This window comes from Pteropus alecto, unplaced genomic scaffold (genome assembly GCF_000325575.1).
Source record: "Pteropus alecto unplaced genomic scaffold, ASM32557v1 scaffold5, whole genome shotgun sequence".
NCBI lineage: Eukaryota > Metazoa > Chordata > Mammalia > Chiroptera > Pteropodidae > Pteropus > Pteropus alecto.
Genome location: NW_006441953.1, coordinates 24,650,505 through 24,673,298, shown reverse-complemented (window position 1 = coordinate 24,673,298; position 22,794 = coordinate 24,650,505). Strand labels below are relative to the sequence as shown.

The window sequence follows — 22,794 nt, the reverse complement described above, 5'->3', positions numbered from 1 at the left end:
CCTTGCCTGGAAGGTAGATCCATCCCTCTCAAGCAATTTCGTGCAAACAATTTAGCCTATCAATCTCGAGTTGCTCAGATTCCAATACGTCTTATTATGTATTCAAACCAGCCGCCCAGAGAAAAAGAAGTCTCCCTTCCAAAGAACTGTGGTTTCAAGACACCCGGCTTTATGATTTTCACCCCCCAGCCTTGCCTTTTCAAAGGCGCTTGGGACTTGGTTGGAGCTCCCTTTTATAAATGCAAATACGATTATTACTTATGCATTTCGGGACATCCTAAAATGGTAAAGGACAATGCCGTGGCACTCACAATAACAATACCTTCCTTTTTATCCCCCGCCGAGCTCCAAATGTTACTTCATTAGTGTGGATTTGATCACAAGGCTCTTTTCCACCACAGCCCAAGGAAGCTGCAAATGCTATATAATGTATGATTATTAACCTATGGCAAGCAAATCACAGTGGTTCAATATACTGTTTTTCTACTAATTCAGTCCTTCATTAATAACCTTAATTATTATGCATGAATAGAGTAGGATTTATATAATACAGAAACCTAAAATCGCCATGGCAAACCCATTACCATCTCCAGCTAGAATTCTATACAGAAGTCAAATTGGAAAATGTAAGAAACTGCCTAATACGGGAAGTCGTATTTTGAGATGGTTTCTCATCTATTTAGACAAATATACTGAAGTATGAGCTGTTCAGAACCAGGGTGGGTGGTGGGGGCAGTGTGTGTGTGTGTGTGTGGGCAGAGGGGGTGCAGTCTTCTCTAAAAACGGGGTTTGGCAACAAAGCAAAACCAGTATAAGTTTAAAAATGAACACTCTGCACTTAGAAAACCGAATTATGCAAATCCATCCACTTTCTACCTAGCTACGACTTCTCTGCGTTGCCTGACTTTTAAAGGTTGGGGAGAAAGCAGAGCGGGTGTTTGTAATCCACTGGGTTAAATGCTGATGTTACACGAATCAAAGCTGTAGAAACTAGCCTTGACTGGAACAGGACACACATTTTTAAAAGCCTCCAGAACAGAAAGGCTGAAACCGTGAACTAGGGCAAGCATCCCACTCAGTGCCCTTCTCAGATGGAGCGTGCAGATAAAATACAGCAGCGCAACCGAAGAGATAGTCTAAAATCAAATAAGGCCGCTTGTTACTTCGATGTGGCATATTTCTCTACCTTTAAGAATGCAAGGCAGGGATGAAAAGGGATCTAACTTCGTCTCTCATAATCACAGGGTGAACCGGAGTGGCATAAAACTTAAACTTGGGGAAGATGCCGCGAGCAGCATTAATCCAAGTGAATTTTAACAAATATCCAGTAACCGTGCGGGAATCCCTGGCATCTGGTTCTTGGCCAGTTCCGGAAGTTCCTGGCAGACTCAATGTGCACAAAGGCGGTGTTGGAATTGCTCTGGGAATCGGGACTCCGGCTGCTAATGGACCAGGCGAATGACGGGGATTCCAGAACCAAACGTCTACAACTTGTCCCAAAGGGAAGCTTCGGGATAGAATGAAATCATAGAGGAAACCTTGCGGAAACAGCAGCACTGGGTAAAAATTATTAGTGTGGCACCAGTGAATCCAGTCTTTGCTCCCTTCGCAGGCATCCGCTGATGGGATGAGCGTGGCCCTGTGGGGTGGCAGGCATGCAGAAGCGCTGCCTTCTGATGTGACGCTTTACGCTGTCTTAACGATGGCACACAAACCACCTCAGTTATCGAGGCAATAATTAACTTCATTTTGATGTTGCCTAATTACCATGTTTACTTTTCACGCTATCATCACATATTGGCTTATTTTTCTAAAATATTGTTATTAGCGGTAACAGATAAAATAAATAAAAATCTCAATACTTGGGAGAGATGAAGCTGCAGGAGACACTGTTTTTAGGGAGGCAGCCTGCACAGTGAAAAGAGAACGGGGTTTGGATTCAGAAGGAAAAAATAAATGTCTGGGTTCAAATTCTGACTTGGCCTTTGTCCTTCCTGATCAATGGGAATAATAATTACCTTTTTAGAGTTGTCTGACAGATTAGATCGATGAGATGCTTTCTGTGATAGAGTGAGGATGGCTAACGAAAAAGGCTAGTTGTGTCGATCTTTGGAGCAAAATCTTTGAGAACCCATTCACTGAGGTAATTTATCCAACAGCTATATATTTAATCCTGTTGATCAGTATGTAAATAAGTGAATGAGAAAATGAATGAACGAATCAGTAAATAAATGAATAGATGAAAATTTAAGGAACATGCCAATAGTACTAATTAGTACAATTTTCAGAAATTGAATCTCTGATCCCGAGAACAGTGTCTGGTACTCCGAATTTGTCATAGTGAATGAAATGAAACTTTGTTTTTTGAAATTCCCAAGTGAACACTGTCGCACTGATGGTCACCTCGGCCAGGCCTTCTGCCTCATCCTAACTGGAAAAGTTCATCCTCACACAGCCTTCTCTTGACCAGTCCGCTGTCCCCGCTACCATCACCGGGTCCCCTCCTCTCCCTGCCTTCCCTCTGGCTGTCGCCTAGATCTGAGATGCCCCATCCTTCTCACTGCTTCTCACAAAAGACAAAGAAGAACTGCTTCTTGTCTTCTAAGGATTCACAGGTTGCGAAGTGAAATGCTTGGATACAAAAGAATGAGAACAATCATAAGTCCTCAAATTGGGGGATTGATTATGTATCTATGTGGGACGACAAGCTATGAACGCCTGTTCACCTTGAGGCCTCCAGGTAACTGTCCTCTCCTGCACCACTCTGCCCATGCTCCGCTGACATGGTGGGAGACAGAGGGGGCATAACTAAAGGGCTAAGAGAATCTCAACCTGTGTCTCCAGACAAAGCAGCTGCTCTCGACTTCGGGGCCAGCTGAGTCCGCCCCTCACCTTCTCTGCATCTCTCTTCAGTCCTTTTAAGAGACGAGCTGCCATCGATGGAACCGGACCTGTAGACAGGCGCAGGCAAGGTGACATCGGCCCTGGACAGCAGCCCGTGTGTATCTAGCAACACTAGCCATGGCAGATGGAGGCCAGTCCCAGCCTCCAGCTTCTTGTCCATTGTTCCTCCCATTCTCTGTGACCCTGAACCTCGGATCTGGGAAAGAATGTTCACCTCTCTACCTACCTGCTTCCTCTGGCTCTCAGGCATACACATTTCACAGACTCCAACTCACATTCGATTTAGTTTAATAGTTAAGTTTAGTACTGAAAGCGACAGATATAGAGTCAAAAGCACATGATTTAGGGGTTCTGTTTAGAAGGCCCAACCAGTAACACCAATCTCTGATGCAGTCACTTATTTAGGAGGGATCAATAAATGGGATGTGTCACCCAGGTAGAAGAATATCAGGAAAACAAAGTTTAGGAATTTCACTAGCCCCGTCTTTGGGTACACCACTGTCCCTCACCTACCTCCCCACCACCCAAAAGGATGGTACAGCTTTCATCATGGTAAGACCACAATGATGACAATATGGTGGTATTTTTTTAATGAAAACAAGGAATAAAGAGGAGAAAGGAGAAGAGGAAGAGCACTTAATGATGAAACATACAAAGAGCTTTGAATACTGGAAATAATTTTTCTGCAACCTTCATGTGATACATTGCCCAGGACTAGAAGCTATCACCTAGTCTCGATGACTTTTGATACTAATTCCTACAGTACATAAAATTAATTTATATTTTGCTATACAAAATCCATATCACTTATGTCAAATGGAAAGACACACTTTTGCTTTCAGGCCATCTGTGAAGATTTTTAAAGCTACCAGAGGTGTCCTCAGAGGGAAGTTAAAATCTGTATTAAGTCCAAGGAGACAGAGAACAGTTTGCAAATTAATAAAGAAATGTTAGGGATATTAGGTGTAGAATGAATGAATATGTGAATACATGAAATAGTATTTGCAGCCCCATACTGAATAAATTATTATCAGGGGATCGTTTACCCATAGTGTATGCAAATCTTCTCAATTCAGGCTGGTCGATGTTTCTAGAAATTCTGGGTCCTTTGATAAAGGGGGCAGTTAAATTTCTAGACCCAATTTTTCTAAATTGGAAAATCCCTATCATTTTGGAACATCTATCCCAAACCTGTTGTGATAGAAGAAGAAATTAAAAGTGAGAGAGAGAGAGAGAGAGAGAGAGAGAGAGAGAGAGTTGAGAGAGAGAGAGAGAGAGAGAGAGAGACTGCCTTCTCTGCCTTCTAATTCCAAATGGAACTTTCACCTGGGCTTCTGGTTAGGAAACCAATCCAGAGCACCCTCAGAATCTTGAATTTTGACTACACTATTAGTTTCTGAAACCCTTTTTGATGATATAAGTATTTTCCTTTTGTAGATAATTTTTTTTTTTTTTTGGAGAAAGAGTAGACAGCAAGTACAAAGCAGAAAAGAAGAAAAGGGTAAGTTGCTATGTCTTTAAAACACACGAACGCAACTTATTTTTTAAGAAAGTAGATTGCATTTTATAGCCGAATTCAAATTAGCATACTTTTCAAAATTACAATTAAAATGCATTGTAAAAGCATGTGTTCATTTGTTGGATTATATGAGGGAAGTTCCTTGCACATGAAATAAAGGAATCATTGTTCAAATCATATGATTAATAGAAATAAGAAATTTAAAAATGTAAACTTATAATTGAAGATGAACAAGAAACACCACAGATTTCATTATAAGACCTCGATAAATATTTCTTTTAATTTTTTTTTTTTTGGTTGTTGTTGTTAGCACTAAACTATGACATCTTCCATTTGAAAGAATCCAGCTTTGTTTTTTGATTGTCTAAGAGACAATCTTCATCATCGCTTCTCCTGGCAGATGTCCAACTGTTTAAACTCTTCTTTCATCTTGTTGTATGTAGTGATATTCCCAGTGTACAGTGTCCTACACACACAGACCACTTAGGAGCCTTGGAGGAGGTTTCTGGGTGTCTATCCCCATGCATTTCTGGTGACAGTTGCTTAGTTACATTGCAAAGCTTTTGTTCTTTGCCCAGCTTCTGTTCCTTACATCAATCCCACCAGACCCCTAATAGTGTGAGATGGTCTTTTGATTGTCTCTCCTTACCCTTTGTCCTTACTGCTGCTAAAAACCAACACGTCATGTACTAACTCACGAACCTTCTGCATTGGTTGGGTTTTTGTAAGATGTTAATGTGGTACTTGTCTAATGTAACTCATGGACGTCCGGGGCAAACCCTCCCTGAGGCTTCTCTCTGCCCCTGGAGAGCTGTGTTCTTTCTGGATGACTTTTTATGGATGTTTACAAACATGCATTTTTCTTCTATTCTAAGTGATACAATTATCCTGTTTGTCTTGCTGCATTTCTCAGTCCTACAGGCATATTTCATTCACAGTTCAACAAACTTTCTAGTCCTAATCACTGCTTGGAATATCTCCTTAATGTAATCTATGTGCCTTATTTATAGTTAAAATTTTGTCCTGCATACCACAAATGTAACAATCAGTAATGAGACCAAAATACATAGCACATCTCAGAAATATATGGCCAGGAAACATTCCCAATTAGAAATGCTACTCGTGAACCCAAATTAAGCTCTTTAAAAAATTCATTAACTTTCTCAAGTAATCAGGATCAAACACATAATTTGATAATTGGTAGTAGTTATAATCAAGTTTTTCAAATTCTATTTTAGTTCTCATTCAGATATACAGACTTATGGGACTTTTGTCACCTCCAGGGATGGTAAGCTCTGCCTCCCATTTCGAGGCAGGACCATTTCATTTTGGAAAACTGTTATTTCAAAAGATCTTCCTTTTAAAGCATGACAGTCTATCAACAAGTTACTTCCATCACTTCCAGCTCGTTCTAGTTTATTCATTCAACAAATATTATTTAGTGCCAACTGCGGTGTCAGGTAAAGTGTTAGGTATTGGAGACGAAAAGGCTATAATCACTGTCTGAGGACACCCCACTGAGGTCTCAGCTGAGCACCGTGTAAGCGCATAACCATCAACTAGGAGAGGTATGCCATAATAGATGCGTGTACCACATGTCTCACACACAGAAAGAAGGGATCAATTAATTCTCCAGAGAGCTAGGGAGAGAGGAGAGCCGCAAAGGATGAGAACTAGGAAACCAGGTGAAAAAGATAAGGAAAGCATCCAGGTGGATGTCCTATCCCAAACCTGAAACTTCTTCTCCCTGTCTGCCCAATAGACACATGATAACTCTGAGTTCACTTTAGTTTGTCTCTTCTCCCAGGTACATTTATTTTCCCAGACTTTTTCACCCTTTATAACTTCTTCAGACAGGTTTGGCTTGATCCCCACCTTCGCACTGCCATCCCCCCATATTAAGCCCCTAATTTGCTCTCACAGCATCCCATACATTGGGTGCATCACACTTATCACAACTGAAATTAATTAATAATGATTGCTTGATTAGCTCTCTATCCCTTGAGACTCTAAAGTCTGAATGATCTAGACTTGTCTAGAAGCTGAAGTGTGGAAGGTAAATCTCACGAGGGCAGGGACCATGGCTCTCTCACTGACTGTCTCCAGGGCAAAAGCAGATTGAAGAGCAGAAGGACACAGCACATCCTTGTCCAGCGGGCACGTGACTGGATAAGTGCACCATTTCCTGTACCTGATTTTGGATTTTTTTACCTACAACAGTCCCCAGCAGGTTTAATGTGGAGTTTACAGCCCTAAACCCGTGTTTGCCGACTTGTCCCCCCTAATTCCAGGTACAGGGGCGAGGCCTCCAGAGAAAGGCACTTGATAAACCACAGAAGCCTCGGGCTTGGAATTCCTTGTCAGAAAGGGTGGAGGAGAAAACTCTCCTAAGGCCCTGGAGGGCGACCACAGAGAGAGACTTCAGAGCCCGGTGAACAAGGGACACATGGCCAGACCAGGTTCTTCTCTTCTTAACTGGTCAGTACATTAAAAGGCAAAGAACACTCATGGAGTCAGACAGTCCCCATCACATTTTCCGCGAGTTTCATGTCCTCGAAACCCAACAGTCCCTTAAAAACCACACAGCAGTTTCCAGCCAAGCCAAACTGCTATTTTTCCAAATACCTTCTTTGCCATCTTGGGACGTGCTTCTTCCACGCTATTGCTTCCTCACTGCCCCCTACCCCATCTTTACCTCTGACCCAGATTCTACCCATTGTCCTGCCATGCCTCCCATACCCCCCAGCAGGAAATAACCTCTCTTCTCAAGCTCACAGGCTGCTTTACACTCATTGGATAATACTTGTCAGGAAGTCTTATATCATAATGACGTACCTGTCCCATGTCCCTGGTAAGGAGAATTCTAGGATGACCCCCAAGATTCTCACCCTCTGATGTACATACCCTGCATAATCCCTTTTCTTGAGAGTGAGGAGGCCTTGTGATTCTGGTGAGGTATCACTTCATGACGGTGTCACATTAGATAGCAGAGAGATTGTGTAGATCTAATTCACATCCCTAAGCAGATGACCTCGAGTTCATCAAAAGGAAGATTATCCTGGGTGGGCCTGACCTCATCAGGTGATCCCAAAATGTCAGAGAGATTTGAGGGGAATGAGATTCTCTTGCTGTTTTTGAAAGAGTAAGCTGCTATATGGTGCAGGAGACCATGAACCAGGGAACAGAAGGAGTTCCCCAGGAGCTAGAAAGAATCTCTAGTTAACAGCAAGCAAGGAAGTGAAACTTCCATCCTACGACTACAAGGAACTGAATCGTGCCAACGATCCTGAGTCTTCAGTGGGATCGAACTCCCAACTGACACCTCGATTTCCGCCCTGTGAGAATGGACAGAGGATCTGGTTAACCGATGCCTGGATCGTGACCCCCGGAAAATGCAAAATAGCGAATACATGTGGTTTTCAGCCGTAAATGTGTGGAAATTTGATATGCCGCAATAGAAAATGAAACCATCCATCAACTACTTTGTCTCCAATTCTTGTACATCATTGAATTCAATGAATTTAGTGACACTTCGTATTGCACTTGGCTCTGATTTTGAAGACGATTCAAAGAACAAAATTAAATAATATGCGATCCCTAGAAACTATGTTATTTCTAGACTATATGCAATAAAAACAGGAGCCTAGAACTTTAGCTAGTCACTAAATAGCATCTTGTGTTTTATAAAGAATGGAGACACGTGAATTCGAATCCCAGCTCCATCACTAATTAGCTGGATTGCCTTGAACAAGTCAAACCCAAGTCTCCTGCCTGTATATTATCTATAAATAATCATTATAATAACTATTATTTGTTGATAAACTCCCATGTATCGGGGGCCATATGCATATTATTTACAAGGACCATTATACCATGCCAAACAAACATCATGTTTATCTTACAGATGAAAATAGCGAGAGATCAGGTATAACAACCAAGGTAATGCAGTTACTGCAGGACAAGGCCATAATCTGAAGCTTGTCCATCTCACAGGCCTGGGCTATTTGCCTTTAAAGTGAAGGGTTAAGGTAAGGTCCTCTCTAATCAAATCATCCTGGAAATGCAGATGGAGCGTGCACCCCACCACAGCACAAGGCAAGGAGAGGACCTTCCTGTCATGCGTCTCAGAAGTGAGTCACATCTGAGTTCCCAGCAGTGCAGATGTGTCCAGGCTGAGACAGTGACAGTCCCAGAGCCCAGGCAGGGAGGCTGACGGATTTAAGATCTTGTTTACTTAGAACAGCGGGAAGAAAGTCAAGCGTGAACTTTCTGAGCCCCGAAGATAGTCTCGAGGCCCGTTTGGGAATAAGCATAAATCTTCAAATTTATCCAAAGTTGAGCAAATTCACAATGACAAATGTAACAGTTCCTCTAAATTGAAGTTTATCTCTTGGCAGTTTTGGAGGCCTGGAGAAAATGCCAGCAACGAAGACTTGGAAGGAAATAAATCTTTAGATTCCCTGAAAACATAGATAGTTATTGTGAAAGACATATGGAGGATCCCATACTGCATTGAAAAAGAAAATTTATAAATGTCAGCTTTGTAGCAGCAACGTTGGAGAGATTTAGGCAATCCACACTTACCTAGGATGAAAAAAATATGCTGTGAATACACATCTGCCATTAAGAACTAAGTATCCTTACCCCGTGCCAATTTTAGGATGAGAGGATGAAGAGAGAAAGTGGGAAGGTTCCAGAAACCAGAGCGGGAGATTAGATTCTTTTTTTTATCCAACAGGTAACATTTAAAGATTCTCTACTGTTTGAAAAGCTATTGAAAACTGGGATGGTAAAGGGACCACAGTATGGGAATCTCTGGCAGAAGAGCCAAGTTCTGGCTCTCTGGGTCGCTCAATGTCTTCGTCTCTACCAAAAAAAAAAAAAAAAAACGGGCATTCAAAAAAAAAAAAGGTCAATATAACGCCTGCGTCTGGCTCACAAGAGGATGGAGTGAGACACTGTCACCCAGTCCCACTCGGCAAATATCAACCACGGGCCTCCTTCTGTCCCTTATCATGGCAGGCACAGAGGCTACAGAGCAAAATATGACAGTCCTCCCCCTCCACGAGCTTACAGATGGTCCTGATTTATGAAAGAATTTTATAAACTGCAAAGCACTATCAGAATGCTTGTCATTTTAACTCATTAGCCAACCCACGAAGTTATTGTTGGACACGTTTGAAAAACCGCCAAGACAAGAATCCACTCACTAAGTATCTGACTCATTTTTTTCCCCCTCGATTTATAATATCATAGCAAGAATTACTTATTTTGGACTAAAAATTGGAATCTGTCACTGTGTCTCTTTTTAGACAAAACTACAGCTACTATCGGAGGGTCTTGAAAAATTTTTTTTTCTCCTGTCCAAAGGGAAAGAAGTAACAAACAAAATTGCATTTCAAAACCAGGGACGGTAGGAAGAGGAACGGTTTCCTATGAGTTCCTTGTTTCCCTGGGGATGGATCATCTTCCCTTTTCCTCCCGAAGGCTCTGAATGAAGATCGCACCAATTAAACAGTGCCCTGCTTGGCAACGATGCCCAGAGCTAAAAATAGAAAGAACATAGGGGAAACACCAATTGTCAAGGGATACAATGGGACCTCAGGAAGGATATTGCAAACATCTCAGAAGAAACAGACAACTTCTTAGAACTTCCATAAGCGATGTCACTGAGGCAGTGCTGAAGATAAGCCTGGATTCAATAAATCTTTACTATTTCCATGGCTAGACCTGCTTGCATGAACTGCTAGACCATTTTCTTAAATAAGGCATGGCGCTGACCTGACGTTAATTTAGCAAGGTAATTATTAAGTGAAAAATGACTGCCCTACTACTATGAACCTGAATAGTAACTCTCATAATTACTGATATTTCTTTTAACTTTAAAAAACAAAAACAAAAAAACAACAACAAAAAAAACACACAAAAAAACAGGGCTCTAAGTACTAAAACATTTTACAGGAAATATATTCGGGTATGGTATCTAGTAGTATGGAGAACGATTAAGGATATAATTAGCAGTTTATTTACCTAATCTGCCAAATACTGTATATCATTTCTTACGGTTCTATTCAAGAGAAGCAAATAAGCATGGAAATGTTATTTTATGCAGACAACTTTGAAAAAATTCATTATTATTGATTTTTCTTTTAAGCTTGAAAGTTGAACTTTTCCTAAATGTCTCAATTGAAAACTGAGTAAGTTGACTTTGTCAAATGCTAGTACTACTCATATATAGGACATGACAAACATTTCCAGAAGAAATTTTACATAGACAAATGTATTTCTCAGGTAACTAAATTCCGTTTTTGGACTATTTTCAAAGCTCTTGTTAATTCTGCAACACACACAAATAGTCTTTTCACCGAGGACCATCTCAAGTGGTTGATTTTGATCTGGAATAGAAGATAACATGGAGCTACCATGTGTATCTGAGAAAATACCTTCCCAAGCATTACTGACAAGGCTTGTCTCACAATTAGATTCTAGAACTCCTTTGTCTTTTCATTGTTCTCAGTGTAACTAACCCATTCTGGCATAGCGAATGATGTATTTTTCAAAGTAAAACAAAGACAATCAAATTGCAAATAAAATTATTCAAAGGCAGGACTCAGTAAGACGCATGAGTCTTTAGAAAAGCATATAAAAATAATGGAATACTCTTTTTGTTCCAGGTAATATGAAGAACTTGTGTCATAAAAAGGAAGCGGCTTTATTACTGTGCTCCCCCATGACCTTGCTTCCTCCTCTATGGATCTTCAAAATGATTATTAGTGTCAGTTGTCAATTTCAAGTCCTCCTGACTTGTTGAAAAGCCAAAGATACATGTTGCATCAGAAAAGTTCCCATCGAAAAGTATATTAAAGATCACATCAATTGGGAAAGTATCAACTTCATAAAAATAAATAAGCACACTGTAATCGTTGTGTGAAGCTGATTCCCTTGGATTGAATAATAAAAGCAAAATACATGAAGTCTCCAAGTTCTGTAAGCTCTTGAATTTGAATATTCCAATATGACTACCTTGATTAAACAATAAATAATGAAACACATCCTGATGGGTGATTTTGTCATGAAGCCTCTACATTCTTAATGAAATCCACCTGAGTACTGCTTAATCTAGTTGTAGAAGAAGGCTAATTTAAACTGACTTCAACAAATGCTTTATTTTACCCCCTTTTCACAAATATGATAAGTTCACAACCCAGAAGTAAACATGACACAGAAGTAAAGATTAAGCTATACATTGGCTTGTGGGGAGGATGCCTCAAATCAGTTCCCTCCAATAATAAGAACACTATAAGCCAATATTATACATAAGAATTTCTGCATACATCGCAGCTTAAAACTGATTTCTCAAAACACTTTATGTTAAAAAAAAATAAAAACGATACCAGTATTATCTTTGAATATGGAGTCCAAACACGGACTGGTGGTGAGCGTGATGAAGTACAGTTCATAAACAGTGGCAGAGGTGCCTGTCTGAAAAGATCTGTATGAAAAGTCCTAGAAACAATAGCTCTCTAGACCTCTAGCTCCTCTAGGTAAGAGGTTTTCTGCATTCATCTTCTTTTCCCCTGGGTACAGAAAGATGGCACATGGACAGTCCTTGAGAAAGGTTCAATAAACAAATTGGTGTTTCCACTGAAATTAAGTCCATTAAGATCCGTTCAGTAAAAAGATTCATGTACCTAGTTAACCAATGCTAAGGACGACTAAGTCTATGAAATTCGATGACAGAATTGGACTTACAGAAGGCTGGCAGAATAACTATGTAGTCAAATGTTCTATCAATCCATGACCCGAAGTATTAAAAAAAAAAAAAATCTGTCCTAGTGTTGTAGGTTGGATAAATGTGATTTTAGTTTGGTGTTTAAAATGTCTGAGTCTCCAGTCCTGGTTCCGTTTGTGGACGAATTTCCAAATTGCTCAGTGACATTTCTGTTACTCAATAATACAAATGAGTTGCTGCGACTTGAGATTGTGATGGGAGAAACTTACTAATAAATGAGAAATATTATATATGCAATAATGGGCCTATGGGCTAATTATACAGATACCGTGGGTCATATCTGTACTGTTTACCAGTGCTATGTCATTTATGCAGTCCATATATCTTCACTGAAAGCCTTGTATTTGCAAGGTATTGCAGTGGTTGTTTATTGTCATGGCTTTAGGAAACTAAAGATTTTAGAAGGTTGGAAAGAAGCCTTTGACAGCCTAAGTCTTTTTCCAGTGGAAGCAAATTTGATCACTCCCTTCTCAATGCCCTGTAGTATCTGCTTGCCTCACCCTTCCAGCGTCGAGGCTATTGCATCAGAGCCGAGTGTTTCTGTGTCTGTCTCTCTTGTTAAACTGTAAGCTCCTTCAAGACGGGCAATATGTCACACTCGTGTGTGTGCTCAGCACCTGCCCAAATGCTGGCATAGTCAACTGTGGAAGGCCTGCAGTATGAACGTTGGATGTAAATTCAGGAGAGCTCCCACCCTCTGCTGAGGTGTTTCATTCTGTAGATGGGACTCATGAGTATAGTCAGTAGACATAAACAGAGGCAAGACTTCTGTGAATAAGAGGACTGGGTAAATCTCTTAGGTTTTTTTTCATATAATGTGCCATGAGCACACCCACTGTAGTCGCTTTGGAATTATCAAGATTTCATATTTGAGCATGAACTGGGATCCTTCAGGTCTGGCTGCCAGATTTAACAGAGAAAAGCACAGGATGCCCAGTTAACTTTGAATTTCAGGCGAACAACAGAAAATTTTGTGGTATAACATGTTATTTTTTATTACATATTATGTAGCAACCTTACCTTCAAGATGATGAGTAAACGGGGGTAAAGGGGATCAAATGAGATGTATTTCAATTATTTTTTTTCATGCAGAACGTTTATTTTTTTCTAGCCCCCAGACAATAAATTTTAGTAGCACCATCTGTCATTTTGATAATAAAAAGTTTGTCACGATTATTCTGTTACCTACTGTGGGGTAGTGCCACCTTGGTTTGAAAACTATAAGGAAGATATAAGAGGAGGAACGTACTGCATGACACCAAGAGTCAGAAAATGCTTGTATCAGGGCCCCATAAATATCACAGTCACACAGAGTCTCAGAAACAACCCTTCATGTCAATTCTCCGGTTAGTACATCATTCAGACCTCAACGAGGCTCTTAACGGCAGTTATAGGCCTGACTTGCTCAAGCCTGTATACGTGGCAATGAATTTTATCCTTCTGAGAAATTCGATAATCTTCCCAGATTTGTAACAGCTTGCTTTATAAACAGAAAACAAAAAGTCATCACATCCTAAAGATCAATTACAAATTCGGTGATAATTGCACCTTCAACTTGCATCGCACTTTAAATTTATTCAAAGCACATTTATGTCCATTATCTAATGTCATCATTAGCACAGTATTTATTAGCGATGAGAGAATGGAACGTCTGCTCAATCTATTGTTATGGCCAATTTGCAACTCTTGATATCATCAATTTGAAACCACAAATGGGAAAGGATTTGGTCTCCTTTTTCCTCTTCAGAAGTCTGTCAGTTCACTGATCAGTTGTACCCTTTCTCTCATCCATTTTTTTTTATAACTTGTCCCAAATTTTGTATTGTTGCAAAAAATATTTTCTTTTTGAGCTACTTAGCGGATTACGTTAATTTAAGGTGAGAGTTTTAAATAAAATGGAATCAAAAGTAAATGAAAATATGTGCGAGGAACGGCCTTCCTCTCAAGAAACTTTCTGCCCTGTGATGACGTTTGGCAAATAGCAAGAACTCAGTGAGTTCTGAATGAATCAATCAATGCACGAGTACAGGAACCAATGAACTTCAAATGATAGTCTGCTTTAATCTTAATTTAATTTCCTCCAAATCTTGCCGGCCTAATGAAGACTGCTGTTGAAAAGGGTCACTCACTAAAACCACAAGTTCAGGAGCTAGAGTGATCCAGACGCCATTTACTGCCAGTCTATGGAAAGAAAATCATTTTCTGGAGTCACTGGAGACAAAGGCATCTCTGTCATTATGCAACAAAGTGCCACACTCATCCAGTAACTAACCATCAGGGACTACTCTGAGGCGATGCATTCTTTTCTCTGAGATACATTTTTTAATGCAATCGAAGTTCATTTCCCTTTATTTGGTCCTCAGCAAACAAGCTATGGAGCCCAAGGTACCCAGCACAGGGGCCAGCACTCGATAAGGTTCAATAGCTCCTTGCTCTCTGAGCACAGTGGGTGATGGAAACCTCACTCTCTGTTGGACAAGTGTCGTAATTTCAATAGCTTGAGACTTGTTTGTTTAAATCACCATCTTTCGTTAATATCAGGTTTTCTCCCAATCGATTAAGAATTAAATTCTTAAGCTGTCCATATAGAAAGAAGACAGGTCTGATCTGGCTTTGCCCACAGCCAGAGATTTTCCTGCTATGTGCCAAGTGACTGAATGAATAAAACTAACCTAGATTTTAATTCAAAGTCGCTGGTGGTGTATCATACATTTAACTCATTCTCTTAGTCATTCATCCATTCATTCAGTCGTGCAATAAGTTTTTATTGTGTGCTTTCCATGGGCATCACTAACCTGTACGAGTTACTTAACGTTATTTAAGTAATGTGAAGATACTTGTGAAGACAAGTATCCTATGATGCTGGTATTACTGCTACCTGGAGGTTACGTGTGAAGAAAGTGAGGTCTAATGTCACGTCACGTGCCTTACATTGCACAACTGCGGCGGAACAAAGACTCGAAGTTAAGTTGCGTGGATCCGAAGTTCATGATTTTGATCTCTATGCCATAAAAAAAAAAAAAATTAAAAAATTAGAGGAGTTTTCAGAGGAACAAAGTTACTTTACGGAGGAAGAGTCCCCAGGACCAGCTGGCATATGTCTCTTGAGGAAGATCAGAGTTTTTAAGCACTGACCACAGGAACCTGTGCATTTCCATCTCTCCGGTGGACTCCCTCGAGATGCGATTCACACAAGAGTCACACGCCCAGAATCCGGCCTTGTGAATCCCTTCTCCCGCGTGTGACACAGCACGAAATTTTTGCATGAAATTTTTCTAATGGCCACGTCCTGCCACACTAGTTGAGTGTGGTGTCAAAGCACCTATGCCTATATTTAAGGAGCGACACTCCTAGAACTATATATATTTTATTGTAGAATATATTAGAAAGAGAGAAAGAAAAGAGAGGCAGCGATGCTTTCAGAATCGCTACATAGAAAGCACGGGAAGGACACAGCTGAATGAAGCGAACCTGCAAAAAGCAGGAGAACAATAGTAACCAGAGATGGTGAAGCTACGTGGGCCTCATGGAAGTTTCTGTCCCATAGAAGGACACATCCAAATATACAGCACATAAAAACACACCTTACAAGGAAAACATTTAAGAACTTGAGTTAATATCGCAACGCCATCAGAGCTTTCAAAAAAAAAAGAGAGAGAGAGAAAGGTAGGAAGAAAATATAAAAGAGAAACAGTAAGTGCAGAAAAGACTCCACAGAGGGACTGATTTGTGGTTCTTCAGATTATGCAATGGGACTTGATGACTGAGGCAAACAGAGGGAAATAATGGAAGGAAAAGTGGGGACATGTCCTAAAACAACTTTGTACTTCTGGAGAGTAGTAAAATGCCCCCTCAACGGCCACGGCGTAAGTCTTTGGCTTGCGTAAGTATGAAGGAAAGGTCATGCCAGAAATCCTTATTCCAAACAGAATACAGAAGTCAAGACGGAATAGCAAGTGTGCGATAGAAAATTACTGAAACCCATGAACCTCGAAATTCTAAATAATAGTTATAGGTTTGATGACAATTGTATCTGGACCACCCTGGGCCTCAACCTATAGGCAGCAGTGTGCTCATGGAGATTCAGTCAAATAACGACAGCCATTTAGAAGTATTTACATGGTGCCACAGACTCTGCGAGAACTTTACGTGCATCATCTCATCAAACCGTCACTTTGCAGCTGAGACCACTGATGCCGCATCAGTGACTTGGGCAAAAACGTACCAGGAGTGAAAGACAAAGCTGGATCTGAACCCAGGTACCAGGCCCGAGCCCCTGCCGGAACCACACACCTTTCCCTAAAAAGTAGTTCAATAGGAAGTGCCCCCAAACGAGACGGCATTTTAGTAGTCATATCATTTTTTACCCTAATTTTCAAGCGATGCCAACCTAGATGTGTTTTCGACTGCATGTGGGAGTCCTTAGCCCCTCACAGAGTGCAGAGCCCCTCACACACTCAGGCTCCCTCCTCCCTCACGGCACCGAGTCCCCAGAGCTAGAGCGGGTTTCTGCGGGAGAAGGCCTGGGATGAGGTCAGTGCTGCGTTTCAGGAGGAACCGCCTGCCCACCGGAGACGTCCTAGGGGCTCCCGGCTGACCAGCGAGGCTCTGCAGCGAGCACTGCACACTGGGTGTGCTTGATGAGTGCCACCGAATGGCAAGCCCCTCCAGTGACATGCAGAAGCCACGGCGATGCCAAGGCCATGCGCCGTCAATAGTGACAACAGTGACAACAGTCAACGCGGACTGCCGCGTGCTTCAAAGAGTCCAGGGTGTTTTTATTGTTTTATCTCACTTAATTTTCACCACAAGCCAGTGGGGGCAGTAGTGTGCCCGTTTTACAGATGAAATGGAGCTCCGTGTACCAATCGGAACGCAGATTAAAACCGAAGAATGTTCGAATTGCAGCCTCGCGCCCTTTCTACTGCACCACGTGGCCCCCCAGCCTGTCCCAGGCCATGCGACGCAGCAGCGAGTCCTTCACGCACCTCTCCCCGCAAAGAACTACTTCCTGACCGAGCTGGAACCACGCGTTTCCCGCAGATGGGGAACACGGCCAAAGTGGATCCGGACATGGCCTGAGGGTGTCACCAGTCCCTGTATGAGGACAGAGAAGAGTGTGGGGCACAATTCTGCTACCTGCCTCAAAAAGGAGGAGAAGAAAATCAACACTTGCTTGAAGCTAACCACAAGCAATCAACTTAAAAATGATCTTTTTGGTACAAGACAGGGAAGGATAATCACACAGACAATGGGAAGTAAGTGTGCAAAGCATGAGTGCAGAGGGCTTTTGGGACTGCACACTTCTGCTCGCCTGTCCTTGTCTGTCAAACAAGACACAGTAATTGTTTGTGACTTATGTTTCTGGAGATGTGTGGGCTGTCGAGTCCATTTCTTTCCCCTTAGCTATGGGAGGATGTAGGGGTAGGATGGGGGCAGAGGAAGGAGGACACCCTGACTTTGACTTTGAAGTCAGTCGACCTGAGGTCCAGGGACTCATCAGCTGGAACTCTGGACCAAATTTCCATCTTCAGAAAAGGGGCTTTTCAGCTCTGATGGTCCTTAGCCACTGGCCTGCTGACAACAAGAAAATCACCTTCCCAACTCAAGGGTCCACCTACCCCAAGGAGAAAATTACCTCCCTCAAACTCCCGGCATCTCCAGCTGCTGGAGGAACACTTTCCCAAGGCTCAGCAAGGCGGGGGCCGGAAGGAGGCCTCAGGGTCATGTCACCCAACTTCTGACATGTTCCGTAACCTGTCCATCTGGCGCCTCTCATGCCAGCCCCTGCCGTCCCATCTTCTAGGAGGACGTTGGCAGTCTGCATCTCACCCCATCATGTCCCACCTGGGGAGGGGTCACACCCTATCAGGAGAGTGGGGACTGGGGTGAGTGGCGAAACATAATCAGTACAGAGGCGCTCTCTGAAAGGAAGAGCCACGTGCCTCTCAAAGGATGATTATTTCCTGAAGTAGTACCCTGTTCCCTCCGCCACACCGGAAGTAGATCAGACAACATCCTAGGGCTCATCTGAAAACTCCAGCAGACCATGGGGATTCAATTCCTCCAGTTAAAAAAGTCCAAAGATCTTGGTAAAGGGATTGTTTTGCCAACATTCTGTTCGGTGATTTAAACTTCCCTCCCAAAAGTCAATTCAGGCCTTCAATTATTTAGTCAGCAAATATTTATTGAGCACCTATTATGTGCGAGTTCCTGTATTCGTCTGAGAATTCAGCAGTAAGTAAAATACAGTCCCTGTCCATATGGAGATAACATTCTAATAGTGGGTGACAGACAGCAAATATATAAGCAAACACATATTACAGGATCCATGTAGCTTAGCGATAAGATTTCTTAGAGCCAGAGGGACCCTCTAAAAAACACAGAGGTAGAGAAGGAGAAAGAACAGGTTTTTCCAGTAAGGGCTAAAGAAATCTCATCTGGAATATTTCTTGGTACCTAGAATGAAAGCAATTTGGGGACATGTTTTACATATACAAATATAATAGCCAAGTCTTATTTTCTTCCTCAGAAATGCAAAGATCTCAGCTCCCTGGGAGGTCTCAAGGAAGAGCTGCAGCCAGCAGCTGGGGCCAGCAGGTGTTTTCCCAGCCTGGCACTGTGTGCCTGGACTGCGAATGGGTTAAGGTGGCAGCGCCTGGGCTTGGAGCGCTGCATAAACAGCGTGCGTCAGGCGTTCTAAGCAAGCTTCATCTTCCCTCTCTCCCAGTCCTAGGCTGTCAATCAGCTGTCACTCGCCCGCACATCAGCAGCGTGTGCACATCACCAGGCTGTCAGCAAAGCAGCTGATGAGACTCAGCTCCAAGCTGTCAATCATCTTTGTTTCTCTTCTCCGCTCGGGAAATATTTTGGCTCAGAGAAACAAAGAAACCTGGGCGATATCGACTCAGTCAGGCATTCCTCCCGTTCATGGACATCAGATCTTAAAGAGGCGCTGATCATACCTCACCCCCAAATGATGTTGGGGATGGGCAGACGGAAGATCGAGAATCTGTTTCATTAGTACAGGCTTTGAAACTGTAATTCTTAGTTGCCAAAACAGACCCCGATGGATTCCCAAACCAAAACAGAAAAAAAACAACAACAAAAAACAAAAAAACAAAGCATAGGAACAAAAAACATACAATAATGATAACTTGGAGTTATCTGAGCTTATGCCTCAGGAAAGAGAAGAAGAAGAAGAAGAAGAAGAGCATGGATGACTGCTTGATTCAAAATTCTTCGCCATTGATCAGACAAGCTTTTGGGGAGAGAAATTGTTGGATTGCCGAGTTCATTTCTCTCCCAGGGACTCTTCAGAAACAGCAGCTTCAGAGCCCAAGTCTCCTACTCTCTCGCGCAGGAGGTTACGCGGGGGCACCCACACCCAGGAAAGCAAGTTAACTCCTCAGGACCCCCATGAAGCGGGCTTGCCAGTGCTTGCAACAGGAGTCATTATGTTGAATAAAGATACTCAAAAACAGCCAGTTGTCTGGCATATTAGCTGTCCCTCTCACCCAAAATATTTATTAACAATGTCCCACGCCTCTAAAAGCCCAAAGTACACAGATCTAGAGATGCTCCTGGTGATGAATTTCAATAGGGTAGCAACTCCAAGTTACCCTGCTTCCCCAGTTTGCCGCTATTGCAAATCACTGTGCATATATTAGCATAATTAACCAACTCATCATGCAATAGATCCCAATCCTACTATGCCGTCTAAAGTCCCCTAAAATTTAAAAAAAAAAAGAAAAGAAAAGAAAGAAAGAAAAAAGAAACAGTTGTTGTACTTTATGGATTTAAATAAATTTAGCATCAATTAAATGTTAATCATATTTATCGAGAGCCCTATTGTCTATCAACTGTGCTACGCTCTGGGTTGACCCATTCAAACATACTACGGCTGGCTCCATCACCATCTCCATATTTGTGACATTTGGGATGTTTCACCCTCTGACAGACCCTTTCATATGTGCATCCCTGATTTCTGAAAACACATCTCTCTCTGATCTAACCGGACATTAATTGCTTTTGTGCTGATGTATCTGTGCCTCTCAGCCTTATAGCAGAACTAGCAAATCTGATCTCTGACAAGTTGGCTGAACCTAATCAGGACAGATCAGCTGTTACCCAAGGTGCCACAGGCTGTAATTCGAGGATCCTTACAGAGTTATCACTTGGCGGAAAGACAAGGAACTATAATTCTGTCAACGCCAATCCAAAACTGTATGTTCAAAGCAGCTGCGGCCTCCCCTGCCCCCCAGAAAAGATAGCACTTGTCAAATAAATACCTGAGATAATTCATAAGAGGGAATTAGAAGGATGTGGCTGATACAGTGACTGTGAGGGATTTTTTTAAAGGAACCTTCAGAAGCAGAACATTGGGTATAAAGTGTAAGCTGTCAAGGATAAGGGAAGGCAGGGGGAGTACAGGGAAGAGACGGATGGAAAGTCTCCACAATTCAGCTCCCACTTATTATCGAGTGACTTGGTTCATATTTGCCTCGCTCACTAAACAGGCAAGTGCCCAAACATTCAGAGCCTGGAAGGAGATCTCTCACGGCCAGCTCGGGCTGCCATCGGTTACAATGCCTCAATCAGAAGCTAGAGCATCATCAGGGGTGGGGGTATTATGGTCTGGCTGTCAGCACCATCCCATGGTTTTTCTTGAGTGGCGCAAAAAGATGGAGTATTAGAAAAATAAACTTCTTTCTTACTGTATCGCTTTGGTCCATCTTCCAAACAAAATGAAAGGGTTAATGTGGCATCATCTTCAAAAAACTCCGTGGCGAACGCGTCCCACCAGAGGTTGTCGCTGTCCTGCAAAGACACAGGTCATTTATTTAACAGGCGAGAGTGGACAATATCTCAAAGAGGAAAAGCAAAGGGAAAGAAGAAAGGATGCCCAGTCATTGCTTGCTTGTTCCTGAGCATGTGTGTGTGGGTGTCCAGGAGGGGAGCTGGGGCTATGTGGTCACTCTGCAAATCGATTGCCTCAAACGAGGACCAAATTCCAAGTCAATAAATGAGTTAATGCAAACCGAATGAAAATTAATTTTGGAGGACATATCGGGGGAGATTGAATAAATTTAGTATGGAGCACAATGACTTTTTAACAAAAGGGTTTGTATTTAATGTAAAAGTACATTCGACTTTTTTTCTCTTTCGCTTCGCTCTTTTAAGAGTCCAATTTTACAAACAGAAACCACACTATTACAATGAGGTTAAGGAGAGTAAATATTTAAAACATTATTTATTCCAAAACGGTGTGTGTGGCTCATAGCCCTACTCTATGCAAATATTCCTATAAGAGACACAGGTGTAGCTACATGGATGTATATAGATAGGTGTTTAGGCGCAAGCAACCATCACATGCATGTCCATTGTTCCTGAGGATTGCCTTAAGGTTATGGCAATTGCTTGCATGTTACTAAAACAATTATTAAAAATGGAGCAGTTCAGCAGAATTTTTAATTCCGTTTGTTTGCCTTGGGTCGAGTGTCTCCCTTGATCATCCAGAAAACACTTTGGAATTGGCCCAGTTCTAGGTAGTGAAAAATCACTGCTTCTCTCCATGGGCGGGGGCAGGGGAGGGGGTCTCCTGTAACAGGAACTAGGAAGGTTCTGCAGAGTGTCACATTTAAAAAGAGGAATCGACCCCCGGCCTCATGCTCTGTATTGTGCCTGATTTAGCCCCAAATTCATAAGCACAGTCTTTTTCCAGAGAATCGTTGGTTAGGGCCAGACTTCAGGCTGAGATGTTTCTCAGCTGCCTGTCAGAGGGGGGAGGTGGGGACAGAAGAGGGTCTGCTGCTCCCCACTCGGGGGTCCCACCGCCACGTCCCTGGCAGAGATATCACAAGCCTCTCTTCTTCCCATTAAGTTGTTCTGCTTATGACAGCATTAAGTTGTTGTCACTGGCAAGCCTCAGGAACAAGCCTTCAGTCTTGGCAAGAATATTTAAGGGGCCACTGAAGATTGATGCTGTCTTCTTTCCAGAAAAGAAGAAAGTCAGACAAATGTATTTTTTGGTCTCTTTTTCTCTGGCCTCTTCCCAATCACCACACCAAAAGCCATCACTTTCCTTAGTAAAGACACGGTAAATATAAAAGCACTCAGGGGTAATTCATGGCTCCGCAAACAAACTACACATTTTTCTCCTTTTGAAAATAAATATTAATTGAGCACTTGTGACGTGCAGGCCCTCAGAATATACGGCTGGATAAGAGATTAGTTTCTCCCCTCAGAGGGATCCAAACCCACTAGCAGGATTCAGCCAAGCCAGCGCCTAACAGGCAGCCTTGCTCCATACCTGAGACCACAGGACCAGGCTTGGGTGGGGTGGAAGCTATCAGAGCTTCTAGAAAAATCAGTGGCTTTGAAAGGGGAAGAAGCAGCTGGGGAAATAAACTCTATTTGGGAACCTAGATGCACTGGCTTACTTTACTTCAAATTGTTACCCAGTCGGATAAAGAACAATAGTTAACATTCACTGAGCGTTTACCGCATGCCAACCACTATTCTAAGTGCTTTATGTGTATTTTTCTCTTTATGTGTATATTACTCTTTCGCACTACCT

At 42.2% G+C, this 22,794-nt stretch overlaps 1 protein-coding gene across 4 annotated transcripts in view; it reads right to left on the bottom strand.

Annotated features, from left to right (window-relative positions):
- LDB2 (LIM domain binding 2) overlaps window positions 1–22,794 on the bottom strand; it is a 332,843-nt gene that overhangs the window by 191,326 nt on the left and 118,723 nt on the right. For all 4 annotated transcript variants that reach the window (XM_006918978.2, XM_015594886.2, XM_015594887.2 and 1 more), the window contains exon 2: window positions 20,933–21,035. In XM_006918978.2, coding sequence (XP_006919040.1) covers window positions 20,933–21,035 — 103 coding nt within the window. The remainder of the gene's footprint in view (window positions 1–20,932; window positions 21,036–22,794) is intronic.